Source organism: Orycteropus afer, unplaced genomic scaffold, assembly GCF_000298275.1.
Source record: "Orycteropus afer afer isolate SDZICR_OR568_19922 unplaced genomic scaffold, OryAfe1.0 scaffold00175, whole genome shotgun sequence".
Lineage (NCBI taxonomy): Eukaryota > Metazoa > Chordata > Mammalia > Tubulidentata > Orycteropodidae > Orycteropus > Orycteropus afer.
Genome location: NW_006921762.1, coordinates 2,460,185 through 2,484,280, shown reverse-complemented (window position 1 = coordinate 2,484,280; position 24,096 = coordinate 2,460,185). Strand labels below are relative to the sequence as shown.

Genomic DNA, 24,096 nt, shown 5'->3' with positions numbered 1-24,096 from the left:
AAAGTAACTCATATATTAAACATTTTTTTTTCTTTCTTGATTTGAGGCTGAAAGAAGGGATTTGTTTAAATCTTTATGGAAGGAAGACATTAAACAATACTTTTAATTTGCAATTAGTTGTCTTTGATGCTTCTTTGAATTGTACAAAATATTTTCATGAGCAGGGTTGCTAGACATAGTCCCATCCTATTTTCTTGATATTTAAATAGATACAACAACCAACATTTCCAGGAAGAAATTCAAATCAAATGACTGATTGTTTCTTACAAAGCTTAGAATTTTACTCAGTTTTAAGCTTTTACATCCTGAATCTGTCTAAAGAAAAAAAAAGATCTTGAGGTCTATCTTTAAAGCATAAATAATCTTCATATAGTAGCTTGCAGATCTTTTATTTTGGAGAGTGAGTAAATTAGATAATTAACCTACCATGGGGAAAAGTTTGATAATATTTTTACTTTTTAAATTGTGTAATATGGCCTGGGTTTTCACTTTTCAAGTTGTTGAAGATTAGAAAGCTAGAGAATATGTGCTATTGGGAGAGTGTAGAGAAACGCACAGCCTACCATTGTTGGGAGTATGTATAGGTACCACATCTCTGGAGGGAAAGTACCTTTATCAAAAATGAAAATAATCATACCCTTTGGCCTACCAATCCCACCTCTAGGATCTGCTCTTGAACATATGTAAGATATATATTTATGGATGTCCATTTTGGTATTGTTTGTAGTAGAAATAGGAAAACAATCACACAAAAATATATAGTCACTGATAGGAGATTGTTAAGTAAATTAGGATATATCCATATCCAGGTGAACCTCATTCTTTTGATTAGCTGCTATTTGAGGAATGAAATACATTTTATATGTATGTATAAAGAACATTCTATAAGTTATTTTATTAAATGGAGGGAACAGATACAGTTTGCTTCTCTTTGTGTTTCAAAAGGCAAAGATTAGAGATACATATATACAACTTCTCTTCATTTCTTTTCCTCCTCTATGTCCCTTCCCCCATACACATACACTTAAAAATAAATAGATAAAAGCACACAAAAGAAACTATTGGAAACACTTGTCTGAGGAGAATGGGACTATGGATCTGAGGTGGAAGAGGGATTTTTGAGGGTAAGGTATACTTTTTGTTGTTGTTTGGATTATTTTATTTTACCATGTATATATGTTATTTTTCATAGCTTTTTTAAAAAATTAAAAATTAATGACCATGCTTTTATTTCCTTTTTTAGGACTCAGCCCAGGAGAGTGTTATTACTCGAGATATTCATCGTACGTTTCCTGCACATGATTACTTTAAAGATACTGGAGGAGATGGTCAGGAATCTCTCTACAAGATCTGCAAGGTTGGGCTCCACTTTACTTTTTCTTACTTATTTTTCGGGGTTCAGGACCCCACCTTAAAGATTTCTTCTGTCTTCATTTTTTGTTTGTACTGTATCATGTGCCCTGCCTTACACTTGTACTACCAGGTTTCAGTACTGAGCCTGAAGGTGATCTTTTGGCTGCATGTCCCCTAACTTCTCATGAGAAAGGAAGCACTTTGTGGCCTCAGTTTGGCTCTGCTGCTAACAGGAAAGGAACAGAGGCATTCTTAGTACTGCAGTAAAAGCTCAGAGGAGTCCCAGGTGACTGCCCTTCTGACAAGATAATGTAGCATTTTTCTTGCCACCTTTGTTATTTCTTGACAGTAAGAGAGAGAAAGAATCTATGCCACCCATTCTTGAATACTTGCAAGTTCTCTGATATTGTTGTTTTACTCTGAGTTATGCCACACTGTACATCTTTGTGCAGTTTTTGTTACATTTTGAAATTGTCCTTCTCCCTCATTATTAGTAGGCCTGAAAGAAAGCTCTTTTCCTGTGTTCTACTTGGAAACAAAAGTTTCTGTCTCTGTCTGTAAAGAATAGCCATCAAGTTACTAATTTCTCAAGATTATTTAGGAAATACAGGATGATTTTTAAAATCGTTATGTACAGTCAATACATACTGTCAGTGCTGACTGAGGCCAAAAACTCAAAGTTACAAAGTCCATTGAACAAAGTTTTACTCTTGATCTTCAGATCCCTTTTGAAGTGTGATGGGTACATACATGCATATTGTCCTTACCTGCCATTCCAGTAGAGATTGTTAACAAATAGTAAACTATGCAAAAATCTGGTAGTGACAGGAAGAAAATGCAAACCCCATGGCTAGTTTGCAAGTTAGATAAACAGTTCCTAAATAATCATACTTAGCCTTCTTAGTGAGTAGAAAGATTAACCCGTAGGCAGGCAGAAGTATACCCACATATCTGTTTCCTTTTATATTTACTGAGTTTTTTTTTTTTTTTTTTCCCCAGAAGCACTTACAAAAGCATTCGCCTACATATGCTAACCAAGTAGGGTTGATGTTTAATTCTGCAAATGGCACAGCTTTCATTAAAGTCCTTCTTGCATGTTCTTGCCCTCCACCTACTCTTTTTTTTTTAATCATTTAATCTAGTCATTTTAGAGGATTATAAATATACACTGATCAGAAATACAATTTTATATGTATCATTCAGAGCTAGAAATACAAGTGGTTTAAAATCTGAGAGCATACTGATCTCTGAAAAGTGCTATATTATCTAGTTTGAAAAATACCAAAACCATTAGACAATACAGAAAAAATTATATGATATATTCATTATATGCTTAAAGAAAGGCAAAAATTACACCCACTCCTCGCTTACTGAAATTTTCTTCCAGCTTTGAAATTCTATAAGCTAATTAATGTCTGGCCTTTATAAGTAGGATATCAAAATGTATACATTTTCTAAGTTTTACTTAGAAGAGTCTGATTTATGGCATATGGAACAACATCCACCCCCTCACCCACACCCCATTATTTAATATAATTTCAGCCAATCAGTGACCCCCCCCTATTTTTTTCTAATTGATACCTGATATTTTGTTCATATAACCAAAACAGATGGTTCTATGTGCCTATAGCTTATATAATTTTGCTTCATTGTCATAAAAATAATATTGAACCTCTAGCCTTCTGGTTAGCAGTCACCAGAGCTCCCATTATGTAGTACTTAAACCAAAACCAAAACCACTTGCCATAAAGCTGATTCCAACTTATAGTGACCCTCATGGTTTCCAAGGCTGTAAATCTTTACAGAAGCAGACTGCCTCATCTTTCTCCCACGGAGCTGCTGATGGGTTCAAACCACCAACCTTTTGGTTTGCAGCCCAGTGCCTTAACCACAGCACTACCAGAGATCCTTATATTATACTTAAAAGGGAAATAGTTGAAGCATTACTAAAGAAAAGTAAAAAGTTGTTTACACATTTAAATAATTTGTATTCCTTGTTTTGAAGAAGGAGGAGGCCATCTACTTCTCAAAGATTGGCCAGGGAAAACCTTACAAATAGCAGAGAAACACTGTCTGTTACAATATAGGCCCCTATTCGAATAGCCCAGAAACCCTGTCTGATACAGTGTAGGAGGAAGAGCCACTTAGGTCGGAAGACTTTCAAAATACGACTGAGAAAGAGTGGCATCATCAGAGTAGGGCCAGCCTTACTGATATGGATAAAGTAAACCTTTTGAGACCTCCATTTGCTGACATGACATGACTCAAATTGAGGCGAAACAGCTGCAAACATCCATTAATAATCAGAACATGGAATGTATGAAATATGAATCAAGGAAAATTGGGAGTTGTCAAAAATGAAATGGAACACAAAAAGATGGACATTCTAGGCATTAGTGAGCTGAAGTGGACTGGTTTTGGACATTTTGAATCAGACAACCATATGATCTACTATGCTGGGAATGACAATTTGAAGAGGAATGGCATGGCATTCATCATCACAAAGGATATTTCAAGATCTGTCCTGAAGTACAATGCAGTCAGTGATAGGATAACATCCATAAGCCTATGAGGATGAGCAGTTAATACAACTATTATTCAAATTTATGCACCAACCACTAAAGCAAAAGATGAAGAAATTGAAGATTTTATCAACTTCTGCAGCCTGAATTCACCAAATGTGCAATCGGGATGTATTGATTATCACTGGTGACTGAAGTGCAGAAGGATCACTGGTAGTTGGAAAATTTGGTCTTGGTGACCAAATACAATACTGAAATAATGAAATAATAATGAAATAATGGTGGAGATCGCATGATGGAAGTTTGGAAGACCAACAACTAATTCATTGCTAATACTTTTTTTCAACAAGACAAATGGTGGCTATATATGTGGACTTCGCCAGATGGAATACACAGGAATCAGATTGACCTCATCTGTGGCAAGAGGCAATAGAAAAGCTTAATATCTTAAGCCAAAACCAGGCCAGGAGCTGATTGTGGAACAGACCATTAACTGCTCATATGCAAGTGCAACTTGAAGTTGAAGACAATTGAAACAAGTCCATGAGAGCCAAAATATGATCTTGAATATATCCCTCCTGAATTTAGAGACTATCTAAAGAATAGATTTGATGTATTGAACACCAGTGACTGAAAACCAGAAAGATTGTGGGATGGCATCAAGAACATCATCCATGAAGAAAGCAAGAGGTCATTAAAAAGACGAGAAAAAAAGAAAAGACCAAAATGGATGTCAGAAGAGACTCTGAAGCTTACCCTTGAGCAGAGGGTAATCATAGCAAATGGAAGAAATGACAAGATAGAAGGACTGAACTGAAGATTTCAAAGAGCAGCTTGAGAAGACAAAGCCAATTACTATAATGAAATGTGCAATGACCTGGAGTTAGAAAACCAAAGGGGAAGAATGTGTTCAGCATTTCTCAAGCTAAAAGAGCTGAGGAAAAAATTTAAGCCTCAAGTTGCAATATTGAAAGATTCTATGAGCAAAATATTGAATGATGCAGAAAACATCAAAGAAGATAGAAGGAATACACAGAGTCACTGTACCCAAAAGAACTGGTTGATCTTCATCCACTTCAGGAAGTGGCATATGATCAAGAACCAATGATACTGGAGGAAGAAGTCGAAGCTTCACTGAAGGAATTGGCAAAGAACAAGGCTCCAGGAATTGATGGAATACCCATTGAGATGTTTCAACAAATGGATGCCACACTGGAGGCACTCACTTGGTTATGCCAAGAGATTTGGAAGACAGCTACCTGGCCAACTGACTGGAAGAGATCCATATATGTACCCATTCCAAAGAAAGGTGATCCCAAAGAATGTGGAAATTATCGAACAAAATAATTAATATCACATGCAAGTAAGATCTTACTGAAAATAATTCAAAAATGGTGCACCAGTGTATTGACAGAGAACTTCCAGAGGTACAAGCCAGATTCAGAAGAGGGCATGGAGCAAGAGATACCATTGCTGATATCAGATGGATCTTGGCTCAAAGCAGAGAATGTCAGAAAGATGTTTACTTGTGTTTTATTGACTATGCAAAGCATTTGATTGTGTGGATCATAACAAATTGTGGATAACATTGAGAAGAATGGGAATTCCAGAACACTTAATTGTACTCGTGAGGAACTTGTACATAGACCAGGAGGCTGTTGTTTGAACAGAACAAGAGGACGCTGCATGGTTTAACATAAAGAAGGGAGTGTGTCAGGGTTGTATCCTTTCACCATACTTATTCAATCTGTAGGCTGAACAAATAATCCAAGAAACTGGACTATATGAAGAAGAACGTGGCATCAGGATTGGAGGAAGAATCATTAACAACCTGCGATATGCTGACAACACAACTTTGCTTCCTGAAAGTGAAGATGACTTGTAGCACTTACTGATGAGATTAAAGAATACAGTCTGCAATATGGATTTTATCTCAATATAAAGAAAAGGAAAATCCTCAACTGGACCTATAAGCAGCATCACGATAAATGGAGAGAAGATTGAAGTTGTCAAAGACTTCACCTTGTTTGGTTCTACAGTCGACGCCAAAGGAAGCAGCAGTCAGGACATCAGATAATGTATAGCACTGGGCAAGTCAGCTGCAAAAGACCTCTTTCAGGTGCTGAGGAGCAAAGATGTCTCCTTGAGGACTAGGGTGTGCCTGACACAAGCCATAATATTTTCAATAGCCTCATATGCATGTGAGAGCTGGATAATGAATAAGGAAGACCAAAGAAGAGTCGATTCTTCTGAGTTGTGGTGCTGGTGAAGAATGCTGAAAGTACCATAGACTGCTGAAAGAACTAACAAATCTGTCCAGGAGGAAGTGCAGCTGGAAAGCTCCTTGGAAGCGAGAATGGCCAGACTTCATCTCACTTACTTTGGTCATGTTATCAGAAGGGTCCATTTTCTGGAGAAGGATGTCATGCTTAGTAAGGTGGAGGGTCTACAAAATAGGGGAAAGCCCTCAACAAGATGGATTGACAGAGTGGCTGTGGCGATGGGCTCAAGTATAGCAGGGATCACAGAGCTGGCACAGGACTGGGCCTTGTTTCATTCTGCTGTGTATAGGGTCACTGTGGTCGAAGATGAGTCCCGGCACCTAACAACAACATTCCTTGTTTTGGAATTTTTGATGCTGTTCATGGAGCCTTATTAAATTATTAGTGTACATTTTGCAACATGACTAGGTAGTTTCAAAGCTGTTTTTGAATTATAAAAATTTAGATCTGAGAAATTTAATTTTATCAAATACCAAGCCAAACCAAACTCACTGCTGTTGAGTTGGGTCCAACTCATAGCGACCCCTTTTTGGGTTTCTGAGGCAGTATCACTATGGAAGTAGATTGCCCACCCATCCTTCTGAGGAGTGGTTGGTAGGTTTGAACTGGCAGCCTTCTGGTTAGCAGTCAAATGCCATAGGCACTATTACACTAAATTTTGTGAAAATACTCAATACATAAGATTATAAAAGATTTCAAAATTCAAGATAGTAAAAGGCTTATAATTTTATAATAAAATATGTAACTTTTATGAAATTTATAAATTTATGAAAAAGTAAGCAAAATGTATTACCTAAAAGTAATTTCACAATAACCTTGGATAATGGAGGTGAGCAGAGATGCATGTATCAGAAAATACATGGAAATTGGAAACCAAAATTTGCTCGGGTCCTACCATGTGGGCCACTTGGCTTGTGATTGACCCAGTTCCTTCCCTTCTTGATCTGCTATTTTTCAGAGATCCAGTGCCCATGTAGGGAAGTCTTAGGTGGGTGTGATAACTCCTAAATAGGATAACATACTTATGAATAACATCACCAAACCAAACCAAACTCACTGCCATCAAGTTGGTTCCAACTCATAGCAGCCCCCATTGGGTTTCTGAAGCTGTACATTTTTACAGAAGTAGCAGTACCCCATCTTCCTTCCGTTGAGTGGTTGGTGGGTTTGAACTGCTAACCTTCTGGTTAGCAGTGAAATGCCTTAGGCACTGTACCACTGGAGGTCCTTATGAATAATGTAGAATTTAATATTATTCTCAAACTTCTTTTTCAACTTCCCTTTGCTTTTTGTATTCATTTAGAGCCATAGTCTTTCATTTTATGATCCCTACCGCCCATCTTCCAAAGCTATTTATGTGTAACTTTCAAGGCCACTGAGTGTGATTTACCTATTCTATCATGATCATCTCTAGAAGAATGTCTGGCATGGTACCTTACTTTCTCAGCAATATGCCTTTGAGTTTCCATTCTGGATACTCTGCACAAAACTGAAAAAACGTTAATATTACCTTGATCTTATATATAGCTACTTGATTTTATAATCTCTAGATAAGGATTTTTTTTTCTTTATCAATGTTTATTTCCTCTTCTATCTTTTTCTTATTTTATTACACTGGCCAGAACCTCCAATACAATGTTAATTTGAAATAATGATAGTAGACATCCTTATTTTGCTCCTGATTTTAAAGGAAAGGCATCTAATGATGCATGCAAATGGTACATCTTATTCACATCAACAACTCACCTACAGACCATTTTTATACAGACGCCTTCCATTTGTTATAATATCTTCAAATATATGTAGTATTTTCATGTAAATTACTTCATTCACTTCTGTCATTTTCTCCTTAGGGGATGCTATATTAGAACTACCATGTGTGTGGTCTTAAATTTAAACAGAAATTATTATGAAAATTTCAATTATAATATATCTAGGAATGGTCTCTGGTTTCAAGGATAAAAAGTTTGACTTTGTAGTTGAAAAGTTTTCTGTGGCTCTGGTGAAATCAGAAATGATCTGAACTCTCAGGTTAGAGGGAAGACTGTTAAAAACTTGCTGTTATGTTTTAATAGCCCTGTCAGTTCAACTTCTTACTATCAGCTTCAGAATAGGAAAAACTCAAAAAGATTCAAAGCTTTTTCAGTTATCATAAATTCATGTGGGGAAATTGAGCTAACCATATGATAGTAGCTTCATAGGATTCTGCAAATGAGAAAATTGGAACCTACCTACACACCTTTTTTCTTTCCCTCCTTCTTTCCTTCCTTTGTCTTTTCCTCCTTCCCTCGTTTACTTTTCTATTAGTTAGGTAAGCAGCACTTATTTTAAAAGTGTCCTTGAGAGGAGGAAGAATATACCACCACCCAAATCTCTTTGTTGTTGTTGTTGTTATGTGCCGTTGAGTCGGACCCGACTCATAGTTGACCCCTCCTTGGGTTTCCAAGGTCCAAGGCAGTATCACTACAGAAGTAGATTGCCCAACCTTCCTTCCATTGCCCAACCTTCCTTCCGAGGAGTGGCTGGTGAGTTTGAATTGCCAGCCTTCCGGTTAGCAGTCAAGTGCCTTAGAGACTATGCTACCAGAGCTCCCACCAGAACTATAAAGGGGTCTATTACAACTTTAAAAACTTGACTTCCTGTTATGTTAGAATCTGCTACATTAAATAGAGTGCATTTAGTGATTTATTTAGAATCTACTACATTAAATAGAGTGCATTTAGTGGCCTGCTTTTAGGTATAACACCTCTTTATAAAACTTAGGACTAGTCAATCATAGGAGTTCTGGTGGCACTGTGGTTAAAACATTGGGCTGCTAACAAAAGGTCAGTGGTTCATTACCACCAGCCATTCTGTGAGAGAAAGATGAAACAGTCTACTTCCATAAAGATTTACAGCCTTGGAAACCCTTTGAGGCAGTTCTACTCTGTCCTGTAGGGTCATTATGAGTCAGAATCCATTTGATGACAGTGGATTTGGTTGGGTTTTTTTAAATTTTTTTTTAAATTTTAGTCAATCATACTAATCGGCTAAAATATTTTTTCACAACAGTATAGATTGAAGTAACCCTTGGTGTATTTAATTTCAGGTGCATTGCTTTTTCTAATTTTTTTATTAGAGCAACTGCTTTCTGGAAAAAAAGACTACTGCTGTGAATTTAATGGGAAGGATTGAATACATTACAGAGAGATCAATACCTTTGTTCATCTGGGTTAATAATTTGATAATGTAATGGTTTGTGGGAGGAGCAAAATAAACTTAACCTGTGTTTTATCAAAGACTTTTTGTCAAAAGAAGATTGGATTTGTTATTAAAACTGAGGCATTTCAAACATCCAGAATAAGTAAATCCATGGAGACAGAAGATGACCAGTGGTTGCTGGGAACATGGGGCAGGAGGGGACAATGACTGCTTAATGTATTTGGGGGTTCTTTTTGGAGTGATAAAAATATCTTGGAATTAGGTAGGGATGATGGTTGTACAACACAGTGAATGTGCTAAATGCCACTGAATTGTATACCTTACAGGGGTTATTGATTAATTTTATGTTACATGAATTTTACCTCAGTTAAAAAAACAAACAGTAGCACTGAAGTATTTTACGTACAGGCATACTTCAGAGATATTGTGGACTCAGTTCCAGACCATCACAATAAAGTGAATATCACATTAAAGGGCATCATACACATTTTTTTATTTCCTAGTGCATATAAAAATTACTTTTATACTATACTGTAGCCTATTAAGTGTGCAATAGCATTTTGAAAAAGTTTGAAATGTTGTGAGAATTACCAGAATGTGACACAGAGACCTGAAATGAGCCCATGCTTTTGGAAAAATGGTGTCAATAGACTTGCTTGAAGTAGGCTTGCCACAAACTTCCAATTTGTAAAATAGCCTGTATCTGTGAAGCACAATAAAATGAGATATGCCTGTGTCTTTGATACTATTGTGGAAATTTTCTAAGGAGGTTAAAACTTCCTTCTGAGTAGGAAGCAACAGTCCAAAAAACTTCCCTGGAGGTGTATACAGAGAGAGGAACATTTATTCAGAACAGAAACAAAGAGAATCAGGAGAGAAAGGATTTAAAAAATACAAGAAAGCAGGCTTACAAACATTGCTAGCAATTCAGCATCCAGCAGGGGTAGATTAGAGCAGATTCAAGATGACTGCTACTTTGCAGGGATACTTACATCTGAGTTTGAGGAATTGGGAATGGGGACTATGCGACTGGGAATAGAGGGTTTCGTGACTGACTTTAGACTAAGTGGGGTCGGGTCCCAATCAAGAGGGGGCCCTTGGCCGTTCCCTATGACCACCACCTCTGTATGCTTTGGTAAGACTACCAGTTAGCAAGCTTTATTGCTTAAAACTATTTTAAAGACGAGTTAATACATTACAGGGAAAGTGGTTAATACCTGACAGAGGGAAGCAGGGGAATATATGACAGGGAGAGAAAGGGAAAATGGCTTGTAGCTCTTACAAGCTTGGCTAAGTAGGATGGGATCTGAGAGTTGCAGTTAGTGACCATACAGATATGACTAATAAATGATCTGTTGCATATTTTTAAGGAATACAACTAATCACTGACTCTTTTAAAATTAGGTATTATATACATTATTTATATTGTTTTCCAGATTTATGGAGAATCTGTGGCTATGGGGATGAATTGTTTTTCATTGAGCTGATAGTATTTTTAATATAGTTTTCTAGCTGTTTGACTGCATGAATACAGCTCTCTTCCTAGAAGTGTCTTAATGAGTCCTAGTTTGAATGGCAGCAATTACTGGAACAGTATATTTCTATATTCTTCGCTCCATATAACCCAATTTGCCTAAGAGTGTACACAACCTATGGGACTCCTCTCACTTACGTCCTTGTAATCTGATTGACCCCAGAATAAAGGCCCTTTGGTGTGGAATGATAAGTGTTCCTGGATCAAAATAGGCCCAAGAGAATTTAGTATGGAGCAGTCCCTTGAGAGATCAGGCAACCTTTGGAGAATAAAGCAGGTCTTTTTATTTTCCACTGCTTCCTTTCTCCTGCATTTCTGACATGTTCTTTGAATTACATTAACCCTCTAAGGTAGATCCAAACTATAGGCTGCTGAGGAACCCTGGAAACCCTGCGGCTACTCTGCTTTGCCAGCACATTCTAATGAGCAGTGAATTAAGTGGTTTCTCAGTCCTTGAGGGACAGTAGAGTGTTCTCAAGGCAAATTAACTTCCTTAAGGAAAAATGAATTCTTTCAGGCCACACAAGTACGCTTGGAGAACTTTCCTGACGTTCAGATGATGATTGACACAATCACAATGGTAAAATAACTAGTAACTAATTCTGAAACTGGTGAAGCCCTGCGGTTTAAAAACACTTGGGTACATGTTGTTATTTGAGTCCCATAGATATTCTATAGTGCAGATAGGATTTCCTGCATTTTATAGATGAAACCCAGACATACCAAATTATTGGCCTAAAATTACATAGCCAGATCTTGAATTTCAGTCTTTTAGGTTAAGATTATGTAGTATTTCCATAATAATAAGTGGATTGTATGAGGTTAATGAAGAAGAAAAATTACGATTTAGTTAATATCTCCTGTGTACCAGAAACTGTGCTAGGAACTTATTTATACATCATGTTACATAGTCTTAACAATTGTTCTAGAAATAGAAGCCATATCTCTGTTCTTAAACTTAGGGTAACAAATCCTGAAGACAGTTAGCATTTACCCATATCACACAGATAAGAAATTATGAAATTGGTATTCTGATCTAGATCTATCTGACTCTAGAGTCCATTACTTTGTACTATATTGGCTTTCCTCAGTGTTAGAGGGACAGTTTTAAATAGCAAATGAATGTTGGCATCACCATAAATGAAATCCAGAGGACTAGAAAATATTTTTCTGTCAGGCTAAAAATGAAAATGTGAAGTAGAAGATGATCTAATATGCTCTATACATATAAATGTCTTATTAAAAATAATAATACTAATAAAGAGAAGGTCAAGGGCACTGATGGGCTCTTTAGCAATGGACTTGGAATTATTCAGACTCCTAGGCATGAGGAATATTTTAACTATTTTTTTCTGGGACAGCCAGTGCAAGTTTACTCAGAAGATTGACCAAGGACATTATTAGGGACACCACAAAAGAAAAATGAGTCCTTCTTGATGATTTCATCCATAAAATTCTAGAAAGAAGTTATTTTAATTTCAGCAGCATGTAAGTTTTTACTCCTTTTGTAAAAGGTATTTTAAATTACGTATAGGAGATTGGTCAAGACTTCTTAAATGCTTAGGGCCTTTAAATGTTTTAATAAGATCCTAGGGGCTTCTGAAAATAAATAGAAATTAGATATCATACTTACAAAATATGGCTTTTTCTTGTAGCAGTTTTTAAAAAGCAGAATCTGATTTTGAAGTAAGGCCTCCATCTTTCCAAAAAATAATTTCCTAAAAATAACCCCAGATTTCCATTTTTCAAAAAATGTAACATGTATTATACATATAGTAAAGTACATCAATGGGAATTTTTATTAACTGAACACTCCTGTGTAAACTTGATGGATCAAAGTATAGAATTTTATTGTTGTTGTTATGTGCCATCGAGTCAGCCCCAATTCATAGCGATTTTACTAGCACCCTAGAATTTTCTCCTTTCCCACTGCTAGTTATGTCCTCCCCACAGGTAATCACCATTCTGACATCTATTACCATAGCTTAGTTTCTCCTCTTTTTAAATTTAAAAAAAGGGAACCATACAATATGGATTCTATTGTGTTTGATTTCTTTTCTTACTGTTGTCTCTGTGATCCATCCATACTATTGCAAGCATTTTATTATTTTTCATTGCTACATCATATCCTACTGTATGGCTGTATCACAAAAGAATAATGATGCTATCTATACTTTTTTATTAAATATTTTTGCTATACTTATTTATACATTTCTATTAGGTGTAATCCTCGGAAGGAAGGTTGGGCAATCCTACTTCCGTAGTGATACTGCCTCGGAAACCCAAGGAGGGGTCGCTATGAGTCGGGGCCGACTCGACGGCAAATAACAGCAACAACAACATTAGGTGTAATAGTAGCAACGGAATTTCTGAGGCAAAGGAAATAAGCAGGTTAAGCTTTAGTAGATATTGCCAAACAGGTTTCAATGTTGTTTTACAGTGTTGACATTTCAACTAACAGTGTGTGAAGAGTTCCAATGTACTTCATATTGTTACGAACATTTGGTAAACTTTTCAACTTTAACCATTTTTGTGGGTGTGTATGGTATCTCTGTGTTGTTTTCATATGGATTTTGGGACAAATCTGTATGTCTTTTGCTGATCTTTAAACTTGGGTTTTCTCATATTATTGTTTTCTGTATTTTAGCCCCCTGTATTCTAAGTGGGAGCTCTGGTAGCATAGTGCCTAAGGCATTTGACTGCTAACCAGAAGGCTGGCTTTTCAAACCCACCAGCCACTCCTCGGAAGGAAGGTTTGGCAATCTACTTCCGTAGTGCTACTGCCTTGGAAACCCAAGGAGAGGTCACTATGAGTCGTGTCCAACTCAACAGCACATAACAGCAACATATTCTAAGTGTGTTCCTGTTTAGATACATGTATACTAATAGCTTCTCTCTAGCTTGCTTTTTCACTCTCTTAATGGTATCTTTTGATGAACAGAAACTTTTCATCTTAAAGAGGTTAAAATTTGTGTTTTTATAGTTAGTACTTTTTGTACTGTGTTTAAGAAATCTTTGCCTCACCCTAAGTCATAAAAATATTCTCTGATATAATCTCCAATAAATTGTATTGCCTTTTTTTTTTTTTTTTTTTTGTGGTACATTTAGGACTATGGGCCATCTGGAATTGATTTTTGTGTGAGGTAGAAGTCAAAGTTCATCTTTTTTTCATATGGATTGCCAGTTGATCCAGCTTTATTTGTAAAAGGCCATATTTTCCCCATTGTATTACTGCAGTACCTTTGTCATAGATCAGATTTATATATATATAGGAGTTTGTTTCCAGACCATTATTCTATTCCATTGACCTACTTATCAATCTTTGTATCAATCAGTGTTAAAATTATAGTAGCTTTACAGTAAGTCTTATTGTCTGGTAATGTTAAGCCTTCAACTTTACCCTGCTCCAAGATTGGTTTTGTTATTTCGGCCCTTTGTATTTTCATACTTTAGAATTAGCTTATCAGTTTTGGGGGTGGGGGAGAAAGCACCTTTCAGAATTTTGATTAAGATTACATTAAATCTCTAGTCTATCAATTTTATTAGTTTTTCAAAGAACTGTTGGCTTTATTGATTTTATTTATTATAGATTTTCTTTTTATTTTATTGATTTCTTCTCTTTATTATTACGTTTCTTTCATTTTTCTTTGAGTTTAATTTTGTTCTCTTTTTTTATTTACCTTTTTAAAATAGATGTTTAAATCATTTATTTTTAAGAATGTATCAAATAGTTCTAATACATGCATCAAAGGCTATAAATAGCTCCAGAGTAGATGTATTTTATGATATCTGTTTGTTTTTCTGAATTAAGGCTCTAATTTTTAAATTCAATATTATTAAGATGTAATTCATATACAACAAACTGTACCCATTTTAAGCATATAGTTTGATGAGTATTGACGCATGTATACGCCTGTATAACCACAATCAAGATATATACCACAAACAAGGTACCAAACATTTCTGTCACCCCAAGAACTTCTCATACCCCTTTACAGTCGGTACCCTCTTCCAGGCCTGGTCCCAGGCAACCATTTATGTTCTTTCTGTCATTGTAGTTTGCGTGTTCTAGAATTTAACATAAATGGCTCATACAGTATGCACTTTCTTATGTCTGGCTTTCATGCAGCATAAGGCCTTTGAGATTTATCTATGTAGTTACATGTCTCAGTTAGCCATTCTTTTTTATTGCTATGTAGTATCCCCTTGTAATCCTGCCAGTTTTTAAATGTCATATTTTATTACTTCTTTAAAATAATTTCTAATTCCTGTTTTTTTTTTGAGGGGGCGAGGGGTGTTGATTTCTAGCTTGATTTCACTATGACCAGAGAACATATCCTGCTTGGTTTCAAAACTTTGAAATTTGTTGAAACTTGCTATGTGCCCCCCATATGTCCTATTTTGATGTCAATCACATGACCATTGATTGTAATTATGTTTTTTTTTTTTACTATTACTGTGATGTCATCTATTTGTCTTTTCAATTCAGTTAAAGCTGATTTATGTATTTTGGGGCCTTTCATTGGGTCCATAGATATTTATTATAGTTATATCTTTTCATGGTGTTCCTGGTTTCCATTCTAATTTTGTTATTGGTTTTTAGCTATTATTATACATTTTTTACCCTTATAGTAGTTAACCTAGAGACTATAATGTGTTTTTTTTAAATTTGAGGTGACATTTATATAACAAAATTAAAACAGTTAAAAGTGTACAATTCAGTGGGATACGGTACATTTACACTGTTGCACACCCACCATCCAAATCAAATTTCAAAACATTTTTATCCCCTCAAAAAGAAAAGCCCTCACATATTAGACAGGATTTCCCATTCTCCTTTCTCTGAGCTCAAGCAATCACTAATCCATTATCTGTTAGTTTGAGTTTACCGATTCTTGACATTGAATGTAAATATAATTATACAATGTGTAGCTTTTGTTTCTGGCTTTACAACTTACATTCATGAATTATTAGAATCCACTCTACGATGATATTTTGATCACTTCCTGGACAATGAAGAAATAGCTCTTTAGCTCTGTATATCACCTCTCCCCTTATTAGTCTGTTGTATGTTTAATTTCTTACGCATTAACCTCTCTCTCCTGCCTTCAACACACAAGCCATTATTTTTTGCCCTTTAGAAGGTTGATAGTCTTTTAGATTTGCCCACATATTTCTTCCTGCATTGCTGCTTCCCTCTGGGATCATGTACCTTCTGCCTGAAGAATGATCTTTATTTATGATCTTCTTTAGTGCAGGTCTACTGGTGAATATTTTCAGTTTTTGTTTGCCTGAAAACATAATTATTTTGCTTTTATTTTGGAAAGATATTTTCACTTGATTTAAATTCTAGGTTGGCAGAATTATTTTGCTACCATTTTAAAGATGCCATTCTATTGTCTTCTGCCTTCCATCATTTCTGTTGAAGAGTGGCTGTGAATCTTATAATGGCTTCTTCGAAAAACGTATCTTTTTTTCTCTATTTAAAATTTTTTTCTTTATATTTTTCTATGATGACTATATATCTATATGTCTATATATAGATATATATCAATATATATAGATAAATAGATATTTATACTGTTTGGGGTTTGTCATTGAATCTGTGGCCTGACATGGTTTGTCATTTTAAGAAAATACTCCACCAAATCTTATTTCTCCTCTCTCTTCTCTCCTCATTCTTTAATTACACATATTTTACCATATCCTTGTCTTTTACATAAGGAATATATTTACTATCCTTTTAACAGGATAGTAAATATATTCCTTATGTAAAAGACAAGGATATGGTAAAATATGTGTAATTAAAGTACTCCTCGGAAGTAAGATTGGGCAATCCTACTTCCTTAGTGATACTGCCTTGGAAACCCAAGGAGGGGTCACTATAAGTCGGGGCCGACTCGACGGCACATAACAACAAAATAACATCCTTTTAACATTTTTTTTTTCTTTCATCTGGATATTAACTAATCCTCTCTTCGACTATGAAACTATAGAATTCTTTGGTTGTTTTACTTTTCAGTTCTCTTTGATTTTTAAAGAATAGACTCAATTTTCTGGGTGAAATTCTCTCTTTTCCTCTATTTTCATGAGTGGATTAATCATAGTTATTTTAAGGCTCATGTTGGATAAAATTCAATATCTGATCACCTATATATATATTTCTGTTGTCATCTGTTGATTTTTAGCTATTTGCTGCTATTTTCTTTCATACTTGGTCTTCTTTTATTTTTTTATTTTTAAGTGCTGGATGTTATGTATGAAACTTGTTAAAGGCTCTGAGTGATGTTATTTTTCTCCAGAGATGATTCATTGTTCTGCTAATAGGAAGATAGAATATGGCAGATCATTTTGATTTAGCTAAAGGCCTGAGTGGCGAAGTACCTAAGGCATTTGACTGCTAACCAGAAGGCTGGCAGTTCAAACCCACCAGCCACTCCTCGGAAGAAGGTTGGGCAATCTACTTTCATAGTGACGGTGTCTCAGAAATCCAAGGAGGGGTCGCTATGAGTTGGATCTGACTCCACGACAGTGTTTGCGTTTTTAAAGGCCTGAGGTATTAGACAGTCACACATACACGCTATGGTGGCCCCTACATGTTGATTTGTTGTCCCTGGTTCTATGAGGCTACTACATTCTCTGCTTAATTATTCTTAGCCAGCTTGCAAGATACTTTTTTTTTTTATTTTGGAATTTAAATTATTATTTAGCTAAAATGAGTGATCATGACAGATCACATTTTAATAGTGTACCTCTCAAAGCTTCCGATAGAAAAGTTTGTACTTAATAGGCTCATATTTTGAAGGAGATGGAAAATTTTCACTGATCTTTATACTGGGAGGGTACCAGTTTAGCATACTAATAGATCTTAAGCTCTCAGAGTAAGAATTTTCTTCAGTTATTTTTCCCTCCTCTTAATCACTTATTTAACATGATCCATTTTGGGAGAGTTGTCCAAATCTGTTTCATTGTTAAGGATAATTATGTTTATCATCATCTAGAACAGTAAGAATATCCAAAAAAACACATACAAAGAAAACTTACCAACTCAAAGTTGAAATGTTTCATTGTGTGTATGTGTGTTTTTTGGGGGGAATTAACTTCATGAGGGATTTTTTTGAATGGTTTTCTTTTTGTCCTCTTTCATGCACATATTAATAGATTAGACTTTCTATGAGTCAGAGCTCAACTAAGATAAAATGTGATTTTCAAATATGGATTTTTCTTCTGAGACTGTAACAATGAAAAGGTCATTTTTGTAAAGGTGGAGTCCTGGGAAGAGAATGAGTGATTTTAATGTTCTCAAGAATGCCTGAAGAGATTTTCAAAAATTTCTTCATGTGCTTGTTCCCATAAGTGCTTTTCTTGAAATAACTTTGTAGTTTCTGTGCAGCCAGTAGTCTTTCAACTCAAAGGCTAATTGGAGCCATCACATCATTACTAGGATAAAAAAGAGAAGGTGGGATTATGAGGGTGATAAAACTGGATAAAATTAGAATAAAGGGATTAGCTGAATTCTAAAGTTTGATTGTAGCCACTCTTTTTAGAAAGCATTCCTCTTTGAGGAAGAGAATAAAAGTAACCTTACTTTTCTAGCACGGAGAAAAAGAGGGGAAAAAAATTAACTTGCATGGACAAAACATAAGGAACCTTCAAATAAAGTGATACTCAGGGTGCTTCCTGAATTTATACTTATTCCCAAAATTGAGATCTATTCCTATATAAGATTGAAATACTTTATGTATCATAGACAGTCAACTCTGTTAACATTTTTAGTGGATTATTTATATTACAGAATTATGGAATTTATTTCCTGTTTGGTGATTATTATGCAATTAATATTTTTATAACTTTGAATTCTCCTTCTTAACTAGACCTCTTTCTGCCTGTATCTTTTAGACCTCTTTCTGCCTGTATCTTTTAAATACTTGCTTTCCCCCCAGGAAGGATATGAATCTAAATTGTTCTCCTCCCCCTTCCCATCTGTCCAGATTTTAGTTGCCCACCTCCCTTATGAAGCTTGTCATATCCACTTCTGCCCACAGTGATTTACAGATAAAATTTAGATTAGTGCCTAAGGCACTTGATTGCTAACTAGAAGGTTGATGGTTCAAACCCACCAGTCACTCCTCAGAAGGAAGATTGGGCAATATATGTCCGTAGTGATACCACCTTGGAAATCCGATGGGTCGCTGTGAGTGGGATCTGACTTGATGGCAGTGAGTTTTTTATTTTTTATTGTATTTTGAGCATTATCTGATTTGTTTTATTTAAGTCATATTTGCAGTGCATTCACTCTTTGAGAGAAGAGGCTATGTCTGACATTTCTCTTGTCAGACGGCTGAATTCAGCACTATCACACTGTGCCAGTATAATCAGCTCTATTGACTTGACTTGATGAAACTGAGTGTGTTAGCCAGGTCCTTCAAGAAGCAATCACCAACACAAGATTAAATGTGTAAGAAATGTACTGGGAAAAATGCTTATAAGAGAAAATGGGAAGAGAGGTAGGAGAGGCTGGGGAAGCCTTCAGGCCACAATGCATGTGTGGCCACCAAGGGAAAAAGAAAGGAAAAAAAGTTGAGTGAAAGTGTCTTAGACTGTAGTTCAGTTCTAAGCAGAGTTTGATAAGGCCATCGGTGAGTCTCCAAGCCAAAATTACTGGTGAGGTTCCACTTCTCCCAGAAGCTCTCTTGCCTTCATATTCCTGCTGTGCTCAATCATTGGCTGGGAACAGCTTGTGCAAGCATGGCCTTGGTGCAAATACAGGGGTAGATTTCAGAGAACAACAGCTGGGGCCTGCAGTCAATTACACGACCTGCTGTTGGATATCTGGGAGGCATATTCCATATCCTTATGGCTGCTACACTGATATTTTAGATGAAACACTAATGCGTATAAACTCTAAAAGAGCTTTCTGTTTCTACTACTTCCTTCCGTCAGTATTTTTATTTGTAAAAACTTGTCCAGTTAGTTTCTTAAGGGCAGAACTATTGCTTTTCTTTATTTTTTGTTGAGATCCTTGGTAGTGTTGGCCTCTACATACATGTATACGTGCATATGTATGTATACATAATTTTTTTATGCAAATCCAATAATAATAAACTAATCACTCTTGCAGTGGGAACTTTCAAAAACAATTTTTTAAGGGTATGATGGTCCAATTGTTTTACAGTTCCTTCTTTTTAAAGGGTTATATCAGTATACTTTTAAATTGTTGCCAAAGGCCTTTTTTTTTTTTTTTTTTTTTAACTGTTATATAAAAGGAAACTTACAGCTAGGAATTTTGCCAGTTATGTTAGATAAGAAAATTGCTTTGTGAGTGAATATTTGTGAATACATCTAGCCTTCTGCATTTATCATCTCCAGTGTTGAGGTTATTTTATATCAGTGAACCTATTTTTAGAGCTTATGTTGATACTCCCATTTTTACCAGCATATAGGACAAACTTAATAACCCATTTTAAGCCCAGTTTTTTTGTTACTAGATTTAACAGACAAATGATTTATTCAGATTTCCATAGCAGGTATATATACAGAGACATACACCTTTTAAATAATTTCTAACTTAAGGAAAGTTGAAAGTTTTGTTTTCCTGAACTGTTTTTTCTTGTAAGCAAGGATATTCCCCTGTTGTTGTTGTTGTTATTTGCCATCGAGTCGGCCCTGACTCATAGCGACCCCTCCTTGGGTTTCCGAGGCAGTATCACTACGGAAGTAGGATTGCCCAACCTTCCTTCCGAGGAGTGGCTGGTGGATTTGAACCGCCAGCCTTCTGGTTAGCAGTCAAGTGCCTTAGGCACTATGCTACCAGAGCTCCTACATGACCATAATACAGCCATCCAAATAAGGAAGTTAATATTGATACATTGCTACTAGCTAATCCTCAGACTTCATTTAGTTTTCATTACATTTTCCAAATAATGGCTTTAATGAGTTCTTTTCAGTAGGAATAGTGCAGAATCATACATTTCATGTAGTTGTGGGTGTCTCTTTGGTTTCCTTCAATCTGCAACTGTTCCTCATTTTTTCCTTGACTTCTTTGACCTTGAGACTTGAGGAAATTACAGACCAATCACTTTTTAGAACATCCCTCAATTTGGATTTGTCTGATGTTTCTTTGTGATTAGAGTCAGGTTATACATCTTTTGCATGGATAGCCCTGCAAGAATGATCTGTTCTCTTTTCATCCTCGCAGGTAATGCATAGTTTCAATTTTTCTCTTTATTGATGATGATCATTTTGATCATATAAATAAGGTGGTATCTACCTGGCTTTTCCACAATGAAGTTACTCTTTTTCCCTTTGTGTTTATGTAAATTTCTCATCAGACTAACAATGTATTCATTTACTAATGTATTCATTTATTTTCTTATTATCATATCCATATGAACTCATGGATTTTCATTTTATCTAATGGGTTACATTCTCATACTGTCATTATTTATTTTGATGCTCAAATTTCCCCATTTTATCCAGTGAGGAACCTTGATTCTGGCTTTTGTGTCCTTCTGGTATATCCTCTTCATTCTTTGAGCACTACTTTCTTTCTGGCTCAACAAGATGTCCCAGAATGATCTTGTACTTCTTTCTGCCCCAGCTCTAGAATTAGCTTTCTCCATGGAGTCTTGGTTCCTTTTAGTCAGAAATGTCATGAAACCAAAATCTCAGCGCTGGGTGTATTCATTGCTATTGGGCAGCCATTGCGCACAAGTTCTCTCAATGGATAGAACTAAGGAATATATGTGTGTATATATATATTTACATATGTACATTTATGTGTGTGTGTGTGTGTATATATATATATATATATATATATATATATATATGTTTGTGGACACATACATACATCTGCATTCATATTTTTTTGTAGAAATATTCTTCATGTACCTCAAAATTCACTACTTTAAGGTATACTAGTCAGTGTTTTTTACTGTATTTACTAAGTTGTACAACCATCACCACAATCTAGTTCCTGAACTTTCCCGTCACTCCAAAAAGAAAACTGATTCCCGTTAGAAGTTGTTACCATCCCCTCTCCCCCCAAGCCTCTGGCAATAATCAGTCTACTTTCTGACTCTATGTATTTGTCTGCTCTGAACATTTCATATAAAGGAATCATGTAATATGTGGTCTTTTCTGACTGGCTTCTTTTGGTTAGCATGTTTTCAGGAGCCATCATATGGTTGCATTTATCATCCCTTTTTATGGCTGAGAAATATTTCATTGTATTGGTATACCACATTTTGTTCAGCCATTTATCAGTTGATGGGCATTTTTATTGTTTCCATTTTATGAGTATTTTGAATAATGCTGCTATGAACATTTGTGTATAGGGTTTTTTTTTTTTTAATTATTTATTTTATTGTTGTTGTTAAGAATGTACACAGCCAGGCATACACCAATTCAACATTTCTACATGAGCAATTCAGTGAGATTGATTGTGTTCTTCAAGTTTTGCGGCCATTCTCACCTTCTGTTCCTGAGTTGTTCCTCTCTCCTAACATATTCATATGAACTCACTGCCCTCTACATTTCCTATCTAATCTTTTGAGTTGAAGTTGTCAGTTTTATCCCATAAGATAGATCTTAAGAGAGCAAAATGCTCAAAGCAACCATTCTTTACTAGTTAAGTTTTAAGAAGATTTCAGGGGGTATTTTTGGTTTAACGTTTAAAGATTATCTCAGGTCAGTAGTTTCTAGGGTTCATCCGCCTTCCATGGCTCCAGAAAATCTAGAGTCCATGAGAATTTGAATTCTGTTCTTCATTATCCCCTTTCTGATCAGGATTCTTGTATAGAATCTTTGATGTTCAGTAGTGGTAGCTGAGCACCATCCAGTTCTGTTCTATAGCAAAGGGAGACCCTTGTTCATGGAGGCAATTAGTCACACATTCCGTTTCCTCATCCTCTTCCTGACTCTCCTCCTTCCTCTGTTGCTCCATGCAAATAAAGACCTATCATTGTGCTTGCAGACTTTTAAGACCCCGGGCACTATGCAGTAAAGAAAGAGGTAGAAAAGAAACCTTAAATATATTATTAGGCCAATTAAGTAATGAAACTATGACTCTAAACCAAGGAACCAAACTCCATGAGGTATTTGACTGATGTGTACAAGTTTCTGTATGAACATGTGTTTTCAGTTGTGTTGGAAATATACCTAGTAGTGGAATTGTTGAGTCATAATGATAATTCTCTCTTTACCTTTGTGATGAATGACAGAACCATTTTCCAAAGCAACTGTCTCATTTTTCATTCTCACTATTCATTTTTGAGGGTTACAATGTTTCCACATCTTCACCAACATTTCTTGTTATCTGTCTTTTGTATTATACCATGGGTGTGCAGTTTCTAGGTCATGCAAATGGTTAGCATTCTCAGCTGCTCACTTAAAGACTGGAGATTTGAGTTTACTCAGACTTGCCTCAGAAGAAAGGCCTGGAAATCTGCTTTTGAAAAATCAGCCATTGCAGCTCCTCTGAAGCACAGTTCTACTCTGACACATACGAGGACAGCATGATTTGGAAGTAACTTGGTGGAACTAGTTTTTGCTTTTTTTAAGTGGGTGTGAAGTGGTATCTCATTGTGATTTGTATTTGTATTTCCATAATGCTTAATGAAGGATCTATGGTAGCACAATGGTTAAGCATTCAATTGCTAATAGAAAGCTGCATTTTGAACCTATCAGCAGCTCCACAGGAGAAAAGACCTGGTCATGTGCTCCCATAAAGATTGTTGTTGTAGGTGCCAATGAGTCACTTCTGATTCGTAGTGAACCTGTGTACAACAGAACAAAACATTGCCCAGTCCTGTACCATCCTCACAATCTGTGCCATGCTTGTGCCCATTGTCACAGCCACTGTGTCAGTACATCTCATTGAGGGGCTTACCCTTTTCACTGATCCTCTACTTTACCCACAATAATATCCTTCTCTGGGGGCTAATCACTTCTGACAATGTGATCAAAATAAAAGAGACAAAGTCTGTCCATTATCACTTCTAAGGAGCAATCGGGCCATACTACCTCCAAGCAGATTTATTGGATGGAATACCCACTGAGATATATCAACAAAGGGATGCAGCACTGGAAGCGCTTACTCATTTATGCCAAGAAATCGGAAGACAGCCACTTGGCTATCTGACTGGAAGAGATCCATGTTTGCACCTATTCCAAAGAAAGGTGATCCAACAGACTGTGGAAATTA

At 35.9% G+C, this 24,096-nt stretch overlaps 1 protein-coding gene across 1 annotated transcript in view; it reads left to right on the top strand.

Moving 5' to 3' along the window:
* RABGAP1L (RAB GTPase activating protein 1 like) overlaps window positions 1-24,096 on the top strand; it is a 920,113-nt gene that overhangs the window by 470,352 nt on the left and 425,665 nt on the right. Inside the window, exon 13 of the mRNA XM_007947094.2 lies at window positions 1,244-1,357. Within this exon, the coding sequence (XP_007945285.1) occupies window positions 1,244-1,357 (114 nt within the window). The remainder of the gene's footprint in view (window positions 1-1,243; window positions 1,358-24,096) is intronic.